The sequence below is a fragment of the Pholcus phalangioides genome, unplaced genomic scaffold (assembly GCF_987345545.1).
Source record: "Pholcus phalangioides strain wild (caught in Gottingen) unplaced genomic scaffold, Ppha-v1.0 ptg000011l_1, whole genome shotgun sequence".
Classification (NCBI taxonomy): Eukaryota; Metazoa; Arthropoda; class Arachnida; order Araneae; family Pholcidae; genus Pholcus; species Pholcus phalangioides.
The window spans coordinates 57,422,133-57,438,924 of NW_028301604.1; the positions used below are offsets into that span (position 1 = coordinate 57,422,133).

The 16,792-nt window shown below is 33.6% G+C and overlaps 1 protein-coding gene across 3 annotated transcripts in view; it reads left to right on the forward strand.

The window, feature by feature from the left end:
* Positions 1-701: 701 nt before the first annotated feature.
* LOC149080618 (uncharacterized) overlaps positions 702-16,792 on the forward strand; it is an 87,318-nt gene continuing 71,227 nt past the window's right edge. For 2 of the 3 annotated variants that reach the window (XM_089239769.1, XM_089239768.1), the window contains exons 1-2: positions 702-1,087; positions 6,177-6,222. Coding sequence is in view for 1 of the 3 variants with exons in the window: in XM_089239768.1 (XP_089095894.1) it covers positions 1,031-1,087; positions 6,177-6,222 (103 nt within the window). In the remaining 2 variants the exon portion in view is untranslated. The remainder of the gene's footprint in view (positions 1,088-6,176; positions 6,223-16,792) is intronic. The other variant, XM_089239770.1, reaches the window with a different exon arrangement.

Here is a 16,792-nt window from a genome sequence, read left to right on the forward strand (position 1 = left end):
GTGTGTGTGATATATATATATCATTTTCATTTACTATTATTACATGAAGAACACATTTAGTATTGTAAAATTTTAATTTGCAGCTTTAATTTTTAATGAGATGAAAATTATAAAAAACAGCACATTTTAGAGTTCACGGGGAGGCTATGTGAAAATTGACTTTCGCTACAGGAAGTCTGTGGTGCCTTGGCCTTCATCACTAGAAGAGGCCCACTATATCAAAAGGAGCACTGTTGTACAGTACAAATGCATACACTTTTAAACTGAACGTAAACGTAAAACAAAGGCTAAGTTTTTACAAAAATTATTTAAACTTATTTTACCGTTCATTGATAAGCGATTACTCAAATGTAAAAAGGTAATAATGTAATTTATTAATGTACTATTTTTTCTTAACTAGGCCGGACAGTCGCGAGCCGGATAATCGAGAATCTACGTTATGTACAAACACTCAAAACATTGTAACGTTGTGATAAAAAAACTGGATTTTTTCCTTTCTTACACATTATGGTACTACTTATTCTATTGATATTTGGTTTTCTGTATCAAAACACACACAAATTTTATACCTCTCTTTGCGGGCAGTTGATTGACAGATTTGGCGGTAACCGAGTTTCTGGCGCGTTACGTTGGCTCCCTTATGTCCAGCTCACCTTCGCCATGGCCAAGTTCTTTTTCCCAACGTTGGCTTTGCTCTCACTCAGACGTATATCGTGAGGATTGAAACGAGAGGGAGGTGGTTCCTCATTTTTTACTAAACTCGTTGGTATTACGAGAGCGATCGCAGTTTGGGGCTGTGCGGTGCGCGAGATCCTATCCTCGTGGTTCTTCTGGTATTTTAGAAATTCAATTTTTTTCGTTGTAGGAATTTTTCCTCGGTGAGCAGATGAGACGCACGTTACATTGTTGATTGTTATGCTTCATATGGTGGCTTGGATTATGTTATCGGCTGGAAAAAATTTATTCAGGAGTGCCAATTATGGATAAATGTGAATAGTGTGCATAGAAATTACCAAGTTTGTTTCTGGAAATGGGGGATCCCAAAACTGTACTCGAAGGCACCGTAAAGTACAGAGACAGGAAAAAGGTACGGGTATTATTTTTTAGACTGCATATTATTAATCAGTGTTTATTATCATCTGAAAGTAAGACGGATTCCAGTTATATAACACCTTAAATTTTTTTCTATACTTGGCAGCCTGACAGTCAAAACTGCTGTTAAATTTAACTTCATTATTTAATCGGTAACTAAAACTTATTGGACACCCATATGTTTTTGCTTTTCTCACTGCTTGGTTGAAAATAACTTTTTTGACGATTCCCTGTGGGTAAGGATTAGACATGACATTATTTCAAGCAAATATTTATTAACACACACTGACAGATATTATGTTTTAATTGGGCACTTTTTAGTTTGTAATTATTCAATTTTTAATTATCCTATTTCAATGAAATACCCTATTAAGATGAAAATGAATCACGCGTATATGAAACGTATTTTCGGCAAGTGAATATTTCAATATTTCGCTATTCAAGATTTTAAAATCCTCGAGTTTAAGACAAACTTTCATCGCCTGAGACTTTGCTACTCATTCATGTCTTTATACGTGCCACGCCTTTTTCCAGAGTTTCCATGTTTCGTGATGTGGTTGTCAACGACAGAATTACGCCAGATTTTCTCTATGCAAGAAATAGTTTTTGCTTGTTTATTAGCAAGCATTTCATTAGAAACATTCATTTGCCTGATGTTCATATCGTAAAAAAAATTGTTCGTCAACAGTTTATTTCCATGAAATCCAGTCTCATATATTCTTACGATATTTTCGTAACCTCTCTTGGTGACTGATTAATGGATATAAAACATAATTATTCCCAGTTTTCGAGAAGTGTTTCAAAAATATGAGAAATACTCTGAGCATTTCACAACTAATGTCGTAAATATATTGAGCGGACCAAGACACCTGGTGGCCAGATTGTTGGGACACTAAACTAATATTTGGTCCCTTAACGGCTTAGTGTAACTAACAAATTTGCTTATTCTCGGCGACTCTGGTGGCATTAAAATTAAAGTACTGTTGAGCATTCGCATTCTAAAATATATAAGTACTTGTATTCAAGTTTGAATATTATTCATATCTAAGCATTGCATTTCAAGTGAGATGATTGAACACGTGAACAAAAGAAATTGTCTAGATACGTCGTGTGCACGTGATAGGGTGCTTTTGTGCTCTTACATGCACCCTATTCACTTTCTTAGACATCGGTGAAAAAGTGAAAGAAAATAATTACGGTCGTCTTTTTCTAGAAGAAAGTTAATTTTTTTTCGGTTCAAATTTTTCCAATGTTTCAAAATCGTTCGAAATAAGTTTCAAGTCGTATATATAGTTACTTGTTTGAATTGCTTTCTCCCCACGAAATGTGTAAGCTTTTGGTAACTAAATAAAAAAAACTGAAGGTTTTAACCGGCTGAAGCGAAGATGAATTTAGGAAAGCGAAAATTCAACTGCCCTTGCGGGGAATCAAACCCACGTCCTCTCACTTTCCGGGTGAGCGCACTAGACCACAAATCAACGAATATCGCAATCTTTTCTTATAGCTCGTGTGCACTAAACGGGACCGTACATGGACGGTCGGATGTAACTCAGGCCAAAACTTTAGATATTCGTTGCCTTTGTAGTGAAGTGGTCCAGAGTACTCGCCCCGAAAGTGAGATGACGGGTTCGATTCCCCACAAGAATAGTTGAATGAATTTTTTCTTCCCAAATTCATCTTTGCTTCAGCCAGTTGTTAAAACCTTCATATGAATAGTGTAGTGACATGACACATCCTAGGATAAATCAAAACTGGTCAAAATGATCTGGCCAAGTTAAATAGTTGAAAATACCTCCGCGGAACCCTGAAGTTTTATACTTCCCGAAATTCAAATAAGAATAGAATAAATTGTTTGAATATATAGCCACGTACGAATCAAAATATATTCCAGAAAAATAGATCGTAGATCTCAATCACCACAAAACGTTGGATCACGAGTTTCCTATACAGCAAGATGCTATATACGTGTTTGGGATTTCAACACTACCTTCCGGAATATTTTCTACGTATAGTTTTCTTTTTCTTTTCAATATGGTTTCTTTCACACTTTAAGAGTTTCGCCATGTAAGTATATTGAATATCCCGATTTTGGTTTAGATCAGTGGTTCTTAACTGCGGGAGTGAGGAGAGTGTGGCAAAGCATTTTTTGGTGTGCGAGACAAGAAAAAAACATGTTTGCTGATTATATTCGGGAAAATCGAGATGCGTAAAATTGAATTTTTCAATTGTTCATAAAAACTATAAATCATGCAACAAAAGTTTCATTTTCTGTTAGTGATCTTTTTTCCTTTTCGATTGAGGAAAAATTCCATTAATACCCAAAATACTTTACGGTTTACGTTCGTACCTCTATGTTGGCATGTTGCGCTTGGATTTGATTCTGACGAGAGCATGCCTCAGGAAAAACGTCCAAAATTTTTATCAAGTGTCAAACAACATCTGTATATTATTGTTCGACTGGAATTAATAAGTGGGAAGGTAAATTGTATTGCATTGGGGATGCGGAATGGAAAAAGGTTAAGAACCACTGGTTTAGATTAACCGACTGAATAACATTATTAACGCTGAGCTATGAAATGGAAACTACACATTCGTTTGATACTTTTTATGACCATATGTTGAATGAAGTGTTGAGTGATAAAAAGCCGATAAAAATTTGAGTTTTTTTTTTAATGGGAAATCAGCTTCGGTCTAATTTTCTCCCTCAGCTATATACTGTACTTGTTTTATCTTGGCTGCTTTTGTTTATTAATTATATTTTTACGATGAAGTCCGTACCGCACCTCGTAAAATTGAAATAAGATGAGCTCAAAAACAAAAATAATTACAATTAGGCATTACTTCTGCAGCTATTCCAGCAGTTTGCTTGGGTGGTCTGGTTTTACTGTGTCTCAATCTTTTCTTTCCTTAGCTAGAGTGATATAAGAATATGATTGATATTTTATGTCATTTTATATATATAAATTTCCTGGTGATGAAGGTCGGATAAAGCCCAACGCCAGAACTTCGTAGTAAAAGGAATATTAGTCTTCTTTTCACCACCAAGTTGCAATATCTTAGGTGAAGTATGAGAGCAAGATTTTGTTTTTATATACTCGTCTTAAGATTTCTTCCTCTGATCGTTTTTCTACGGCCGAGTTAAATTTCTTACAGAATATCGAGACGGCTTTTTCTCAGCCCAATACATCGAGGATATGGACATTTTCTGGATATTATGTCGAGGTGAACTCAGAAACGCGTCACCTGGTCTCCACAGGAAATTGAACCCAGGTAATCTTGCAAACTGAGCTAGTACGGTATCATAGGCAGGGTCTCATCTCCAGTGGTGCATGTGGTAGCGCATTTTCCCGGTTTGCAGGAGGACCTATGTTTGATTCCCGACGAAGCCCAGGTGACTTTATAATGATTTTTTATGATGTGATCATTTATTCCCAAGGGATCAGCATGATCAGTCCAGGGAATTATGCCGAAGTGAATTCGGAAAGAAATGTCAGGAACATGTATTTCCTTCTTGCAGAAGAGTTCGTTACAATTTTGACGACTTTCTGCAGGGAGCTAATATATAGGCATATACTGATAAATAATGTTACATCAGGTTATACAAAACGATACTTTAAGGTTTCATTTAGGAAGACACGAGTTTTGTGAATACTGTTACACGTTTGATTTTTCTGTAAATTATCTGCAAGACGCATATTATGCTCTAAGATATTTTTCCCATTTTTGGCAACCAAGTGGTAAATGCATCAAAAAACCACCGTTTTGGCAGATCTGAGTTTAAATTTTCATAAGCATAAGAATTCAATGGAGTCAAATATAAAAACACTGTGGGTTTCGTTATTATTGATCCTTGTATGCATAAGATGTCATTACTTTACGCATTGGTTGCAATACACAAATTCTTGTTCAACGGAGACAACGTCTTGATTTCAAACATGCGTTTTACTTTATTTTTCATTCACTATATTTTTTCCACCGAGATAATGGTTTGCATACATTCCCGGTCTCCCACATAGGCTAGTTTATCATAAATAAGAGGACAGACTAGTACGTGTAATTTGATTATAATCGTGTGACAAAATGTTTCATGTCTAGAATACAGATGTTATCTGCCTTTGACAATCTCTTCCGGGAGCCGCGCGACAACAGATGTTACGACGTCAAAGTACCTCCATATTGTCTTTAAATGTAGACCCGGGGAAAGGCGCAGAGAGCCGTTCCAGCATGAGAATGGAGGCGATATACGGACCATGGTAACAGCTGACTGCCTTGTCAAAATCTTGTCGCTTCGTAGCTTTCAATGACATCATAGCTTACATCATTTTCCGCGACTGAAATAAAAACTTCAGCATCAGTATAATCTGGATGCTTTTGGAAATTCGATTTTCAATTCTGACTTATTTTCACTTTTTCTGTAAATGAAACATCCAGCTCTTCAAAGAATGATAAATATGAAGCTTTCATTTAATTAATAATTAGCTTTGTATTTCTATTGATTCTATAAATATGTTTGAAGAAGTTAGACATTTGGAAACGGCGTTCGACGGTATACCGTCTCTCTAAAACCACATCTTGTCCAAAAAAACTTTTCTTTGCCTTATTCATCAACTGATTTTTACTCACATGAATCCCATCGATAGATGAAAATGAGAATACATTGTAGAAAATCTGTTGAATTTCAAAAAGAAAATATACTTTAGGGTGAATAGTGATTTAAATCAAACGTTTCAACAAATAGTTGTGCTTCTATATATCGTCTTGAATGATAATCTATATAATTACGACATGTATTTCGAAACTAAATTTTAAAGGAAATCTAAAATCAGCAATCGCAAAAATGTCTTCACACTTTGTATTAATCATTAAGTTTTATTTGTGTGTATCTATATTCTAATATATTGTACTTTGGCACTTATTTTTGAACTTTTGAATATTCCTGATTTTTGAAAACTGTTCAGTTTACACGAGTCCAAAGTGCAATAAATTGTGTTTTGTTATCCAGACATTACACACATCTAAATTTTGTTGAAAATTTTTCAACACCTCGTATAAAAATTCAGTGTAATAAATTTTATTATTCGCAGTGGAAAGCGAGATGGGCAGTCGTAAGCAAGCTATCCCCAGTGGCAGGTAAGTCAGGAATTCAATTTTTTTATCATTTAGCGTGTGTTTTATGAAACCAGAATTAATCATGAATGTCAAATAATTTTTGAATGTTATCACCTGTGATAATTACTGGGGTTTTACTTGGAATAATACTCAAAATTCAATATTTGGGAAACCACTGTAAACCAACATCTGTATGTGTTGTCTCGGTATTTATAAAGTTAACCCAGGTGGGAGAAAATGAACTTATTTTGCGATCGATATTGGCATATAACGACAAGTCACTATTAGCCGTTATGAGCAGTATTTTTACTGGTTCGACAGTTTGTGTATTAATAATATATTTCTTCGTAGCTCAATCTTATTCCGTCGAGCATTTTCACATTCCCATGAACATGATTTTTAGATAGGAGGAGAATCGAAAACCCTTGACACGAAAGTCACGTTCCGTAAGAAGTATTGCTTCCAGATCATGCGATTCGACTTTCTTTGAGTAAAGTTTTAAAACAGAAAACAATCTTTTTAATATAAATGACCCACTTTTAAAAGTACGTGCCTCCGTGTTTCTGTTAATGATGTATTTGAATTTACCTTGAATTTTTAAGTTTCTAATATAAACTCAGTGGTTTTACGAACTTTGTTTTTCCTAGTAGCGATGCAATTTTCAAAGTAGTGGTTGAAATACTTGTTTGTAACTTGTAAAAAAATTAAGTCACTCGTGGGACTTTAGCTATTCTGAACTAAATTATTGGTAAAACCTATCTCAACTATTACGAATAAACCTAAATTTTGTGTGTGTATGTATGTATGTATGTGTATATATATATGAAAATACGCATGAAGGCATATAAATAATACACGATACGGTAGTGTTACTGTAAAATTTGTAAATGGAACTAAAGAACTTCGACTTCCTCACGTGGCTTTTTAGCTCGAGCGGAGAACTGCAGTACGAGTGTACTTATGAATGCTTATCGGATTTTACTCTCGTCCTTTTTTAACGGTGGTATTCTTGTTGATCAATTGGAAAGAGGAAAACAAATTTTCATATATATTCTGGTAATAAATCTGATTTAACCTCTTACCTGGCAACCCTTACCCAACGTCTTACCCTTTAGGCAACTGAAAAGTATGAGATTTTACGCTTTTTTTGTGACAAAAAAATTGGTTTCTCTTTTCACCTTGAAGGCCAAATTCAGTTTATACATCACTTTTATTGATAGAATGCACGAAATGAAACGGATAAAACATCTATTTTTAATGCGTTTTTCCACAATTAAGAGGTTAATATTAGTGACACCTTTTGTGATGATAGTGAAATTTTTTTATTCATTCTCACTGCCAGTTCCTCATATGCGGGTCCGACTATTAAGTTTTCCTATGTTCCTTGGATTCCGTATTGGAAACATCATGCATTGCTAAATTTGCATTTGCATCATGCATTGCTACCGAAAAAATTCGGCACTCCGTATTATCCACGATTTCGAAAAATAAATATCGATCAAAATTTTTTCCGATAATGGGCAGTGATAATTATTATAATTTCTTTGATTTAAATTAAACTTTTATTCCACCATTTTTTGTAATATTTTAGTGAAGTTTGCTAAAAAAAATGCTGATGTTGATGAAAAAATTTGATATAACACATGTAAAATATATATAATTTTGATTAAGCTCATCTTGGTACCGATATAACTAAGTCCGCGTATGACGAATATTTTTGTTTTTTTTCGACTTAATTTTAACCCTTAAATGCTGAAATTTTTATTTTTTATAACGATTATTCTTTTAATTTTCTCGTAAGAGAAACTCATAATTTTATTCTGGTGTTAAATTAGAATGCACAAAAAAAGTCAAATCGTACTCCCCCCCCCCCCATCATTATTTTCGACAAAATATGCATAAAATTATAAATATGTATATAATATCAGCAATATGGGTTTAAATATGCATAGCCGCGCATTTATAATCAATTCCGATGGTAGAAAATACCATAACTAAAAAAGTAACTTTATTTTAGCTATAATGAACTACAACGAAATGGTACTGCATGGGCGGAGATACGGGGGGGGCGTGTGGGGGTATTGCCTCCCCCCCCCCCCCCCCCAGCGTCTAAGTTGGAGTCGACTGATCTAATGTATATATGAATTGACGCCATCGTGCCCCAGACTTCCAAGTCTATCTCCGCCTATGTGGTGGTACGACAATAATTCGTGTCCGTTTATCTGAAATATAAACTAGCTCAATCATGCATATTAACATTTGTTCATCTGGTTTTTAAAATAGAAACTTATCCAGAATTCCCATAAAATATTTACTACAATATCTGAAAATATAGCAAGCAAACTTTGTGAAAACGTAATGTAAGTAACCAACTGGATGGTTAAGTTTCAGTAATAAATTGTTTTCACTAAAAGATGGAAATTACCACATACAACTGTAGACTGTTCATTTGCATGAATTTTGGGAATTCCATACTACTTTGACATTTCATGATGAATTGTTCATCGAACATTTTACCATGCGAGTGATAATTTATTAGGATGTAATAGTATGGAATCGTGTGTCATATTATGCAGTGAAGTTATCTTATGAAGTAAAGAATCGTATTTTGATAATTCATTCTTCTCTCCAGAAAATGGAGCTAGTTGAGTAGAAACGTTATAATTAAAGCCTGCGGATATAATAAGACGATGTGTCTGAGCAATTAATCAGCACTCAGAGAAGCTGTAATATGAACCCACCGTAGTCATTAAGTTAGTCATATTTGTTTTAAACGACCAAGAAATAATTGAACAGGGTATGAAAGTCTCACATTCGCGATACCAGAAACAATTTCGTATTCTGGTCTAGTCAGATTTCCGAAATCCTTCGCCTTCAATTATCTTTACGGTTTTAAAATGGAAAGTTAGAAAGCTTGCGGATATTCATCTCGCATTGCTACTGACGCATTTTTTTTTTAATTTTAAAGGAAATACAAAACTAAACTTGTTTAAAATATCAGAATTGTAAAAACATTTTAATCGCATTTTTCATTGCTGTTAAAGAAATCAACACCTTGAAGAAATTCATAAATGTTTTGTTTTTCGGCAAATGGATACCATAACAGGCCAGTGGATACAGAGAAGGAAATTTGAAAGCATGAAAATAAAGCTTTCAGACATAAAGTGCGATATAGATTTCGTCGACTCTATAATGTTGGTGGCTACCTTCACATCAGGGTTTTCCTGTCTTCATTTGAATAAGCTCCTGCACAACATTTTCTCCCTCACCAATACCCGGTGGTATTGGTTCTCTCAAGGTTACTGCTATTGCATTTACTCTCACGTACACCCTCTCAACAACCAACCCCTCAGTTTCCGAAGGGAAATTCACTGAATCGATTATTTTTTGGCTTTCGTCTTTTTTTTTCCGGCTAGCAGGTCCCAGTCCTTTTTTTTTTTTTTTTTGCCCTGCTTATTATATGTAGAGCTGAGTCTCCCATATGCTTTGCTTTGGATTATGTTTTTCTACTCTTTTTAGTTGCCTCTGTTTAGAAGCTTGGCATATTCATCTCTTTGATATGGCGTTTACGATAGCTGACTTGGTGTGGATTTAGAATGTCTGAAACTAATGTATTTTTAATACAAAAAAATTGTAATAAACATTTCTAGAAAATATTTCACTGGAAATTTATTGCAAAAAATATATATTGTACTGTTGAGCTATATTTCTGTGTTTTTTCTCCTTTTCAACACATTTTATAATTTTATTCACGACATAGAGCAGAGAACATACCTTCCTGTATGTTCAGAAACATGAAATGCTTACAGATGTGAAATTTTTCAATCAATCTGAAGCCAGAAAAAGTACATGCTAGCTGGTGTAAACATGACAGATAAAATAGCCAAGCGTAATAACTTTCCATTATCGCAATACAAACCACTGAAATTATTGATCTTTGTTTCTATTTCCAACGCCATAACAGTTCATAAATGTTATATGTATTTACTGTTTTAACCCATTTGTGCCCACGAGTATTTTTTCTCGTAACGATGTACTTTCTTCACTAAAGAAACTTTAGTCTCTTCGTTTGTTGCAGAAAATAATTACGTTAATTGCCAAACAATGAAACTTTATACGAAACTATCTCAAAATTATCAACAAAGAAAGCGAATATTTTTCTTACGTACCACGTACTTACTATAACCACAATGCCAACGCATGAAATGTACGAAAAAAAGCTAGTATACCTTAATAAGCTATTGCATTTGTTGTCCTCGTAAGGTATAAAAAATTGCCACAAAGTAGTCAGGATTCGAATCCTGTCATTTATGACATCCTATTGCAAGGAATTCCATTGTTCAATGAGTACTTTCCGATACTCTTGTTTTTGAGGAGGTGCACGAAAAGGAGTATCTTTCTAAAAAGAGTTTAATACATAAAAGGGCTTGCTAATTTTGTAGCACTCGGGTAACGATGTATTTTTATAGCACTGACTCCATTCTGGACTTGAATTTTGGATAGTTCTGTAAATTACATGCGTTTATATAAATTTTACATCACCTTATTTTGCTATGGCTATTATTTATTTCAATACGCTCTTATGTTATATCAGGATAACGAGATTCGTATTTTGGTACAAAATGAGAAGACACATTTCAAAAGAAAAATAATTGTAGTCAAGAAAACATATTTTCTGGATATGCTGAGGTGAATTCGGAAAGAAGTCATCTTCTCTCTGCCGGGACTCGAGCCCAAGCCCTCTTGCATACTGGGCAAGCATGCTGCCATCTACACCACTGGAGACATGACCCTGCTTTCCTTATTTCACGCATTTTGACGTGAGGCGCTGAAGTAGAGGCATTAGTATCCTCTCTTAACTTCGGGAAATTATCCCCCAGGTGGGACGGTAGACAGCGATAGACGGCTTTCTTTCAAAGATATCAAGGAAATAAATATTTTCCGGATGTTATGCTGAGGTGAACTCGGAAAGAAAAGTCATTTGGTCTCCGCCGGGACTCGGCGAAGATGGCAGCGTTCTTGCCCGGTATGCAAGAGGGCCTGGGTTCGAGTCCTGGCAGAGACCAGATGACTTTTCTTTCCGAATTCACTTCAGCATAATATCCAGAAAATGTTTCCTTAATATCTTGGGCTGAGAAAAAAGCCATCTATCTAAATAATTGTAGTGTTACTCTCTTCCCTTTTCATAATTTTTCAACTTTAAAATATAGTTTTTCGTCGTAGTTAGTTAAGTTCTATACTCATCCTTACTGATATATATAATTTTTTTTTCATTATCATAATGTATACAAGTTCTTTCGATTTTTAACCCTTAAACTTCTCCCAATGCCAATAGACGATGAGCTTAGTAGTCTGCTAAATCACTTATTAATCTGCGATTAAGAAGAAAGGGAAAAGGAACTCTTCCGCGTATGAAGAGGTACATTTCTGAATATTTGCGTATTTTGAGTTATACTGGTGTCAATAACTTCCGTATATTGACACCAGTATAACGTTAGCCATTGGCATTCGGCGATGTCAATCTTATTTTATTGCTACGGGTTTCGCAGTAATAAAGCTTTGTTTGCTTACCAGCAAACAACTCCGAATATTTATGAACGTTTACAGGATAAAAACCCTTTTTAGCCGAAATTTTACCCTTCTTTTTTACAAAATAAAATGAAATTACCACATCGCCTCGTTCCTTGTTCAAAATCTTTCTTTACATTGAATTAGTTCGAATATGAAATGAAAAATTCAGTATTATATATTTTTTAATTTGTTATAAATTCATCGAGTTGAATGTAAAAAATCTTTCAAAATCTTCTAACTTAAACACTTCGTTTTGGTAATAAACATTAATTACGTCGTGGGTTCAGAATATCATGAGAAAAGAGGGGGGATTCACATACTTTCTCGGATTCCGTGTATTAGTGACGGTATTACGATCATATAAATAACATAAATATTATTTCCCTTCGGAAAAATCCTACAAAATTAATCAAAAGCAAAATTTCCAAGTTTAATTTCACGTTATACCATTTGGTTTTTTTTGCTTAAAGTCGTTCAATTCTCGCAAAACGAATTCCTTTTCTTTGGAAAAAGAAAAACTCATTCCATTAAGATTCACACTTTTATATATTGTTAAATATTTTGTCGGCATGTCATTTTTAAGGGTAATTCGACATTAATTAAAAGGTCGTACTATTTTTTTCCAGTTGCGTGAAATATTTTGAATGCCAAATGAGTTTGATGGAAGATTGTTTCAGTTCTCGTCTAATGTAATTCCAAATTTTAATTTTATCGCCTGCACTTTTTAATGTTTTAAAGAAAAGATGTATAATGGAAGAAAGAAATTTTCTGACAAAATTTCATTCATTATTATGCTGTATTAAATTGAAACCAGTGAGCACCCCTCAATTGGTTAGAACAAAGCTTTTTTTTTTCCTGGGAATGCCCAATCTCTTTGCTTATGTAATTCTACGTCTTTGTTTCCGGAATTCAGATCCATGTTACGTTCTGTTCTGCATTCTTTTGAAAAATATTTCTTACCGCATTTAAGTCCCCCCCCCCCGTTTCTTAATAATTGCAAACTATGTATAATTTGTTAAATTGTTAAACTTTGGAAGTAATTGGTAGTAGTTATAAGAAATTTCGTCTTCATATGTTCTAAACATTTCCGAGAAACACAATGTGTGTGTGTGTATTAGGAACCATTCTTTCCTCAATCAGTTTACGGTGCAAAAATAATTTGTTAATATGTATAATATCTATTTTCAAAAACAAATGGTCCTTGTAATCTAAACACAGTGAACGAAAATGAATTATTGTGAAATAATATCAGTATATTTGTCAGATATAGCCGAACACGTGGTTTACATTTAGAAATTCAAAACCTCTAATTTCACCATATTTTGTTTTGATAAATTGTGGGGGGGGGGGGATGTATTCGTAAATAGCGATGAAATTGTAAATATTTCGTGAAGTGGATTGATGTTCATTTTTTCATAAATCAGCTTGTCATTTGTCTCTTGAATGTGTGTTTTGGAATTTCTTAAAAAATAGCCCAGATTTTTCTTCTGCTAAACGGAGATTTTGAAATTTTGTTTAATGCATTTGCATTTTCCCCCTAAATTCATTACCTGGCCCACCACGTATCGATGATGAACGATTTTTCACTTACTATACAAGTGGATTATTCCACCCTCTGTGATGTGGGACTCGAATTCGCGTATTATTCCAATGTGTTAACGATATTAGGTGTCATAAGATGTATACGAAAAACTTCTGAAAATATTTCGAAGAAAAGATTAATTTATTTATAATTCCTTTAGATGAGTTACTGATACACAAAAAAAAATAACCAATTTGAGAGAATCAAAGCAGAGAGCAGCATTTTATCGAGCTTTATTCGAACTATTTGTGCGGAAAATGCTTCCTGTTCATGACGCAAATGTTTTTATCCTTTCCAGTCATTTGACGATGATGCACATGCTCTTAAAAATAATTGTTGCTGTCATAGTTCTCAAAACGTATGTAGCTGAGTGTATGTGACAGGAAATTAATTGAATCATACATTCATATTCCTACTCGAGGACTTTGATTTCGCATAATTCCTCGTTAAATGCATTACGATCTTGGCCGGATGTTTAGTTTGGCGCAAGTTTTTCATATCTCACTTTCAGTAGCAACCCTGTATTTTATCAGGTTTTCTTTTCGTGTTGTTTTTCAACGGTTATATGATCGGTTTTGTGGTGGTTGTCCTTGCACAAACAAACACGTGCGTGATCTTGAAATAAGTTGCCTTCCACCCTTACTTAAGTTTTTCTTTCATCAACCATGTCACCGAAACTGTCTTTGAAAATACTCTTTTGCAGATGGCATGGAAGTAGAAACTTTACTTTCGTACATCTGGATACCTGAAGGTTGAACTAACGTTCTATCTAAGAAAATGACTTTCATCTATTGAGTTTCTATCTTATCGCATTAAACTAGAGCTTCGTGAGGTATGAAACATTTGTAATTAGTGCAGTAATATATCGTCAAGTTCATTAACATACGTATCTCGCGAATGTGTCAGTTTTTGGAAATTTGGAGTATTGGTTGTTGCAATACTTTTTGGATTTGCATGTTTGTGGTGTAGTTATCAAAATCTTCACTTCAACTCGAGAGATCGGCATCGGAAAATATTTGTGGGTAATTTAAAATGTTATAAAAATAGTTTAGATGAGTTTCCCGATTATTTTAAAGTCTGAAATGCGTATTTAATATGGAAACTCTAAAGCGTCCTCTTTGAAAATAAACGTTTAATCAATTAACGAATTATGCGAATAAAAAACGCGAAATCAATTTTCTAGGACATCTTATGTATTTAGCACTTGAATAAACCAAAATGTTTTATCTTTTAAAAAGTCATTTTTAATTGGTTAGCTTTTATCAAGTTTTCTTGATCTTGTAACGTAGTATACCCAAGAAGAATTGTATTTGTATACAATAATTCAAGTATATATATATGCTTGGTCTATAGTTCATAGTAAATTGTTTTGATCAAACATTTCTTTTTAATATTTCCACCAACATTAATACACTAAAGTTTTTTTCAAACATGTTTTACATTCATTCATCAGAAGTATAGCCATTTAATGAGGTTTGATGAATGGGTTTGACCAAAGTTCATCTTTTACGATCGATCTCAAGACTTTCTAGACCGTTACCTTCGCAGTTATAACTTCCATTGTGTTATCATAATTGTCAATAAACTTTTACTTAATACATTGAGTTCGATGAAGTTTAGTTGCGAGTTCTCGAACTGATGTTTTTATTGGATCACTTACTGTTAGGCAGGCTCAACAACATTCCGGTCATCTGTAGTCCAAAAAATACGCGCCCCAATCTCTCTGGATCTGAAAGTCTAATCCCAGTGAAAGGCATTGCGAAGTATAAACGTTTGGAATTGAAAATGACGTCATACTCAAATCGACCGTCGTGTGCATAAAATGACTGTGGTGTGTGACAATTATATTTTAAAAACTTTCACTTTCACGAAACACGGGTTTTATTGTTTTAGTGAACATAGAATTCATATTAAACAAATGGAAGAAAGAAATATCTTTACATTTAAATGAGGTGAAATACAAAAAAGTTCATGAGACTAAGTACAATAAATTCAATTTCCAGGTTATCAAAATGTCACACATACCATTTTGAAAATATTTGAATACAAATTTAAACTTTTTGAAAAAGAATTGCACACTAAATATTCAATGATTTTTTTAAAGTCTTAGAAGTAATATTCAAGTATTAGTACTGTTTAAAATTAGGGTTGTGTTAGAAGTCCGTTGTATAGAAGATGTTACCACTGGCCCAGAAAGTCTCGCGTAATACACCAATTTATTTGCATATAAAACAACTTAAAGCAGTTGCGTTCGGGAGAAGCAGGTCAAAGTGGTTTATGTATCAATTCATTGCATTGGAAGAGCAGAAAAGAACTCGGCCCGGGGTTGGTTGAAACAGAAAAGTCGTTAGACTTTTAATTAAATTTGGTTGATTAATTTTTTTTTTTTCTCTTATTGGAACTCCAAAAAAAAAATATTCGTTTTTATCTTTGTTACATAGGCACAGATGCGTTGGTCCTTTTAGAACCAACTTGTTTTGTTTTCTTTGTTACGTATTTTACTTATAATTAATACGGAAACATTTTTACGCTTCTCTGCTTTTGAACTCGCAAAACAAATTAAAAGGCAAAAATGTGAACTTGATAAAAAAAAAAAAAAAATTCCCAGAACGATGCGTATATTTTTTCGAAGTATTACTAAAAATGTGTGTGGAGATATTTTATTTTAAGCTTTTCATTTCGTTAGCAACTAACAAAATACGAAATCAGACTAGTTAATTCTTTTTATAGTCTCACAAATATATATAATCAATGGTTAGACCACCATGCAATAGTTGGTGCATGTATGGGATCAAATCTCAGCCTTGTCATGGATTCCTTTGTGTAGATAATTTTACTTTTTTTCTGAAAACATTAAATTTATTTCTATATTAAAATTCATCAAACGACTAAGTTATTTTCACTTTTTAAAAAAATTGATTTTTCAAACATTTAGAATTCCAATGGAATATTTTTCAATTTGAAATTTTTTTTTCATGTATTTACACGTGCCAGTTTATACTGTATTTCCAAAAATTTAAGTTTAAGGAATTGAATTTTCAAGTTAATCAAATTATATAAAATTATAAAATGGCTTTTTCATTTTACTCATTGGTGACTACTCACTATATGGTAGGATTTTATGATTAATTAAACTTACTCGCGTGTCACCCGAACTGGGTACAGCAACACAAACGTGCAATATTTGTGATTAGAAAAACTAGTATATCCGTTTAATGATCTATTAATTCAACGAAAAAATTTGGAATCCAAATATCGATTTTGGCGAATAAATTTATATAACTGAAACAACGGAATCAGTTCGAATTGTGAAAGATGTATCAGTCGTATTGACTGAAAATGAATTTTCAGCAATGCTCGTTTGATGTATCATAGACTGAACACACAATTCTTTTGCTGTTTAATGTATGTATTCTTTTTGATGAGCCGCCGCAAATT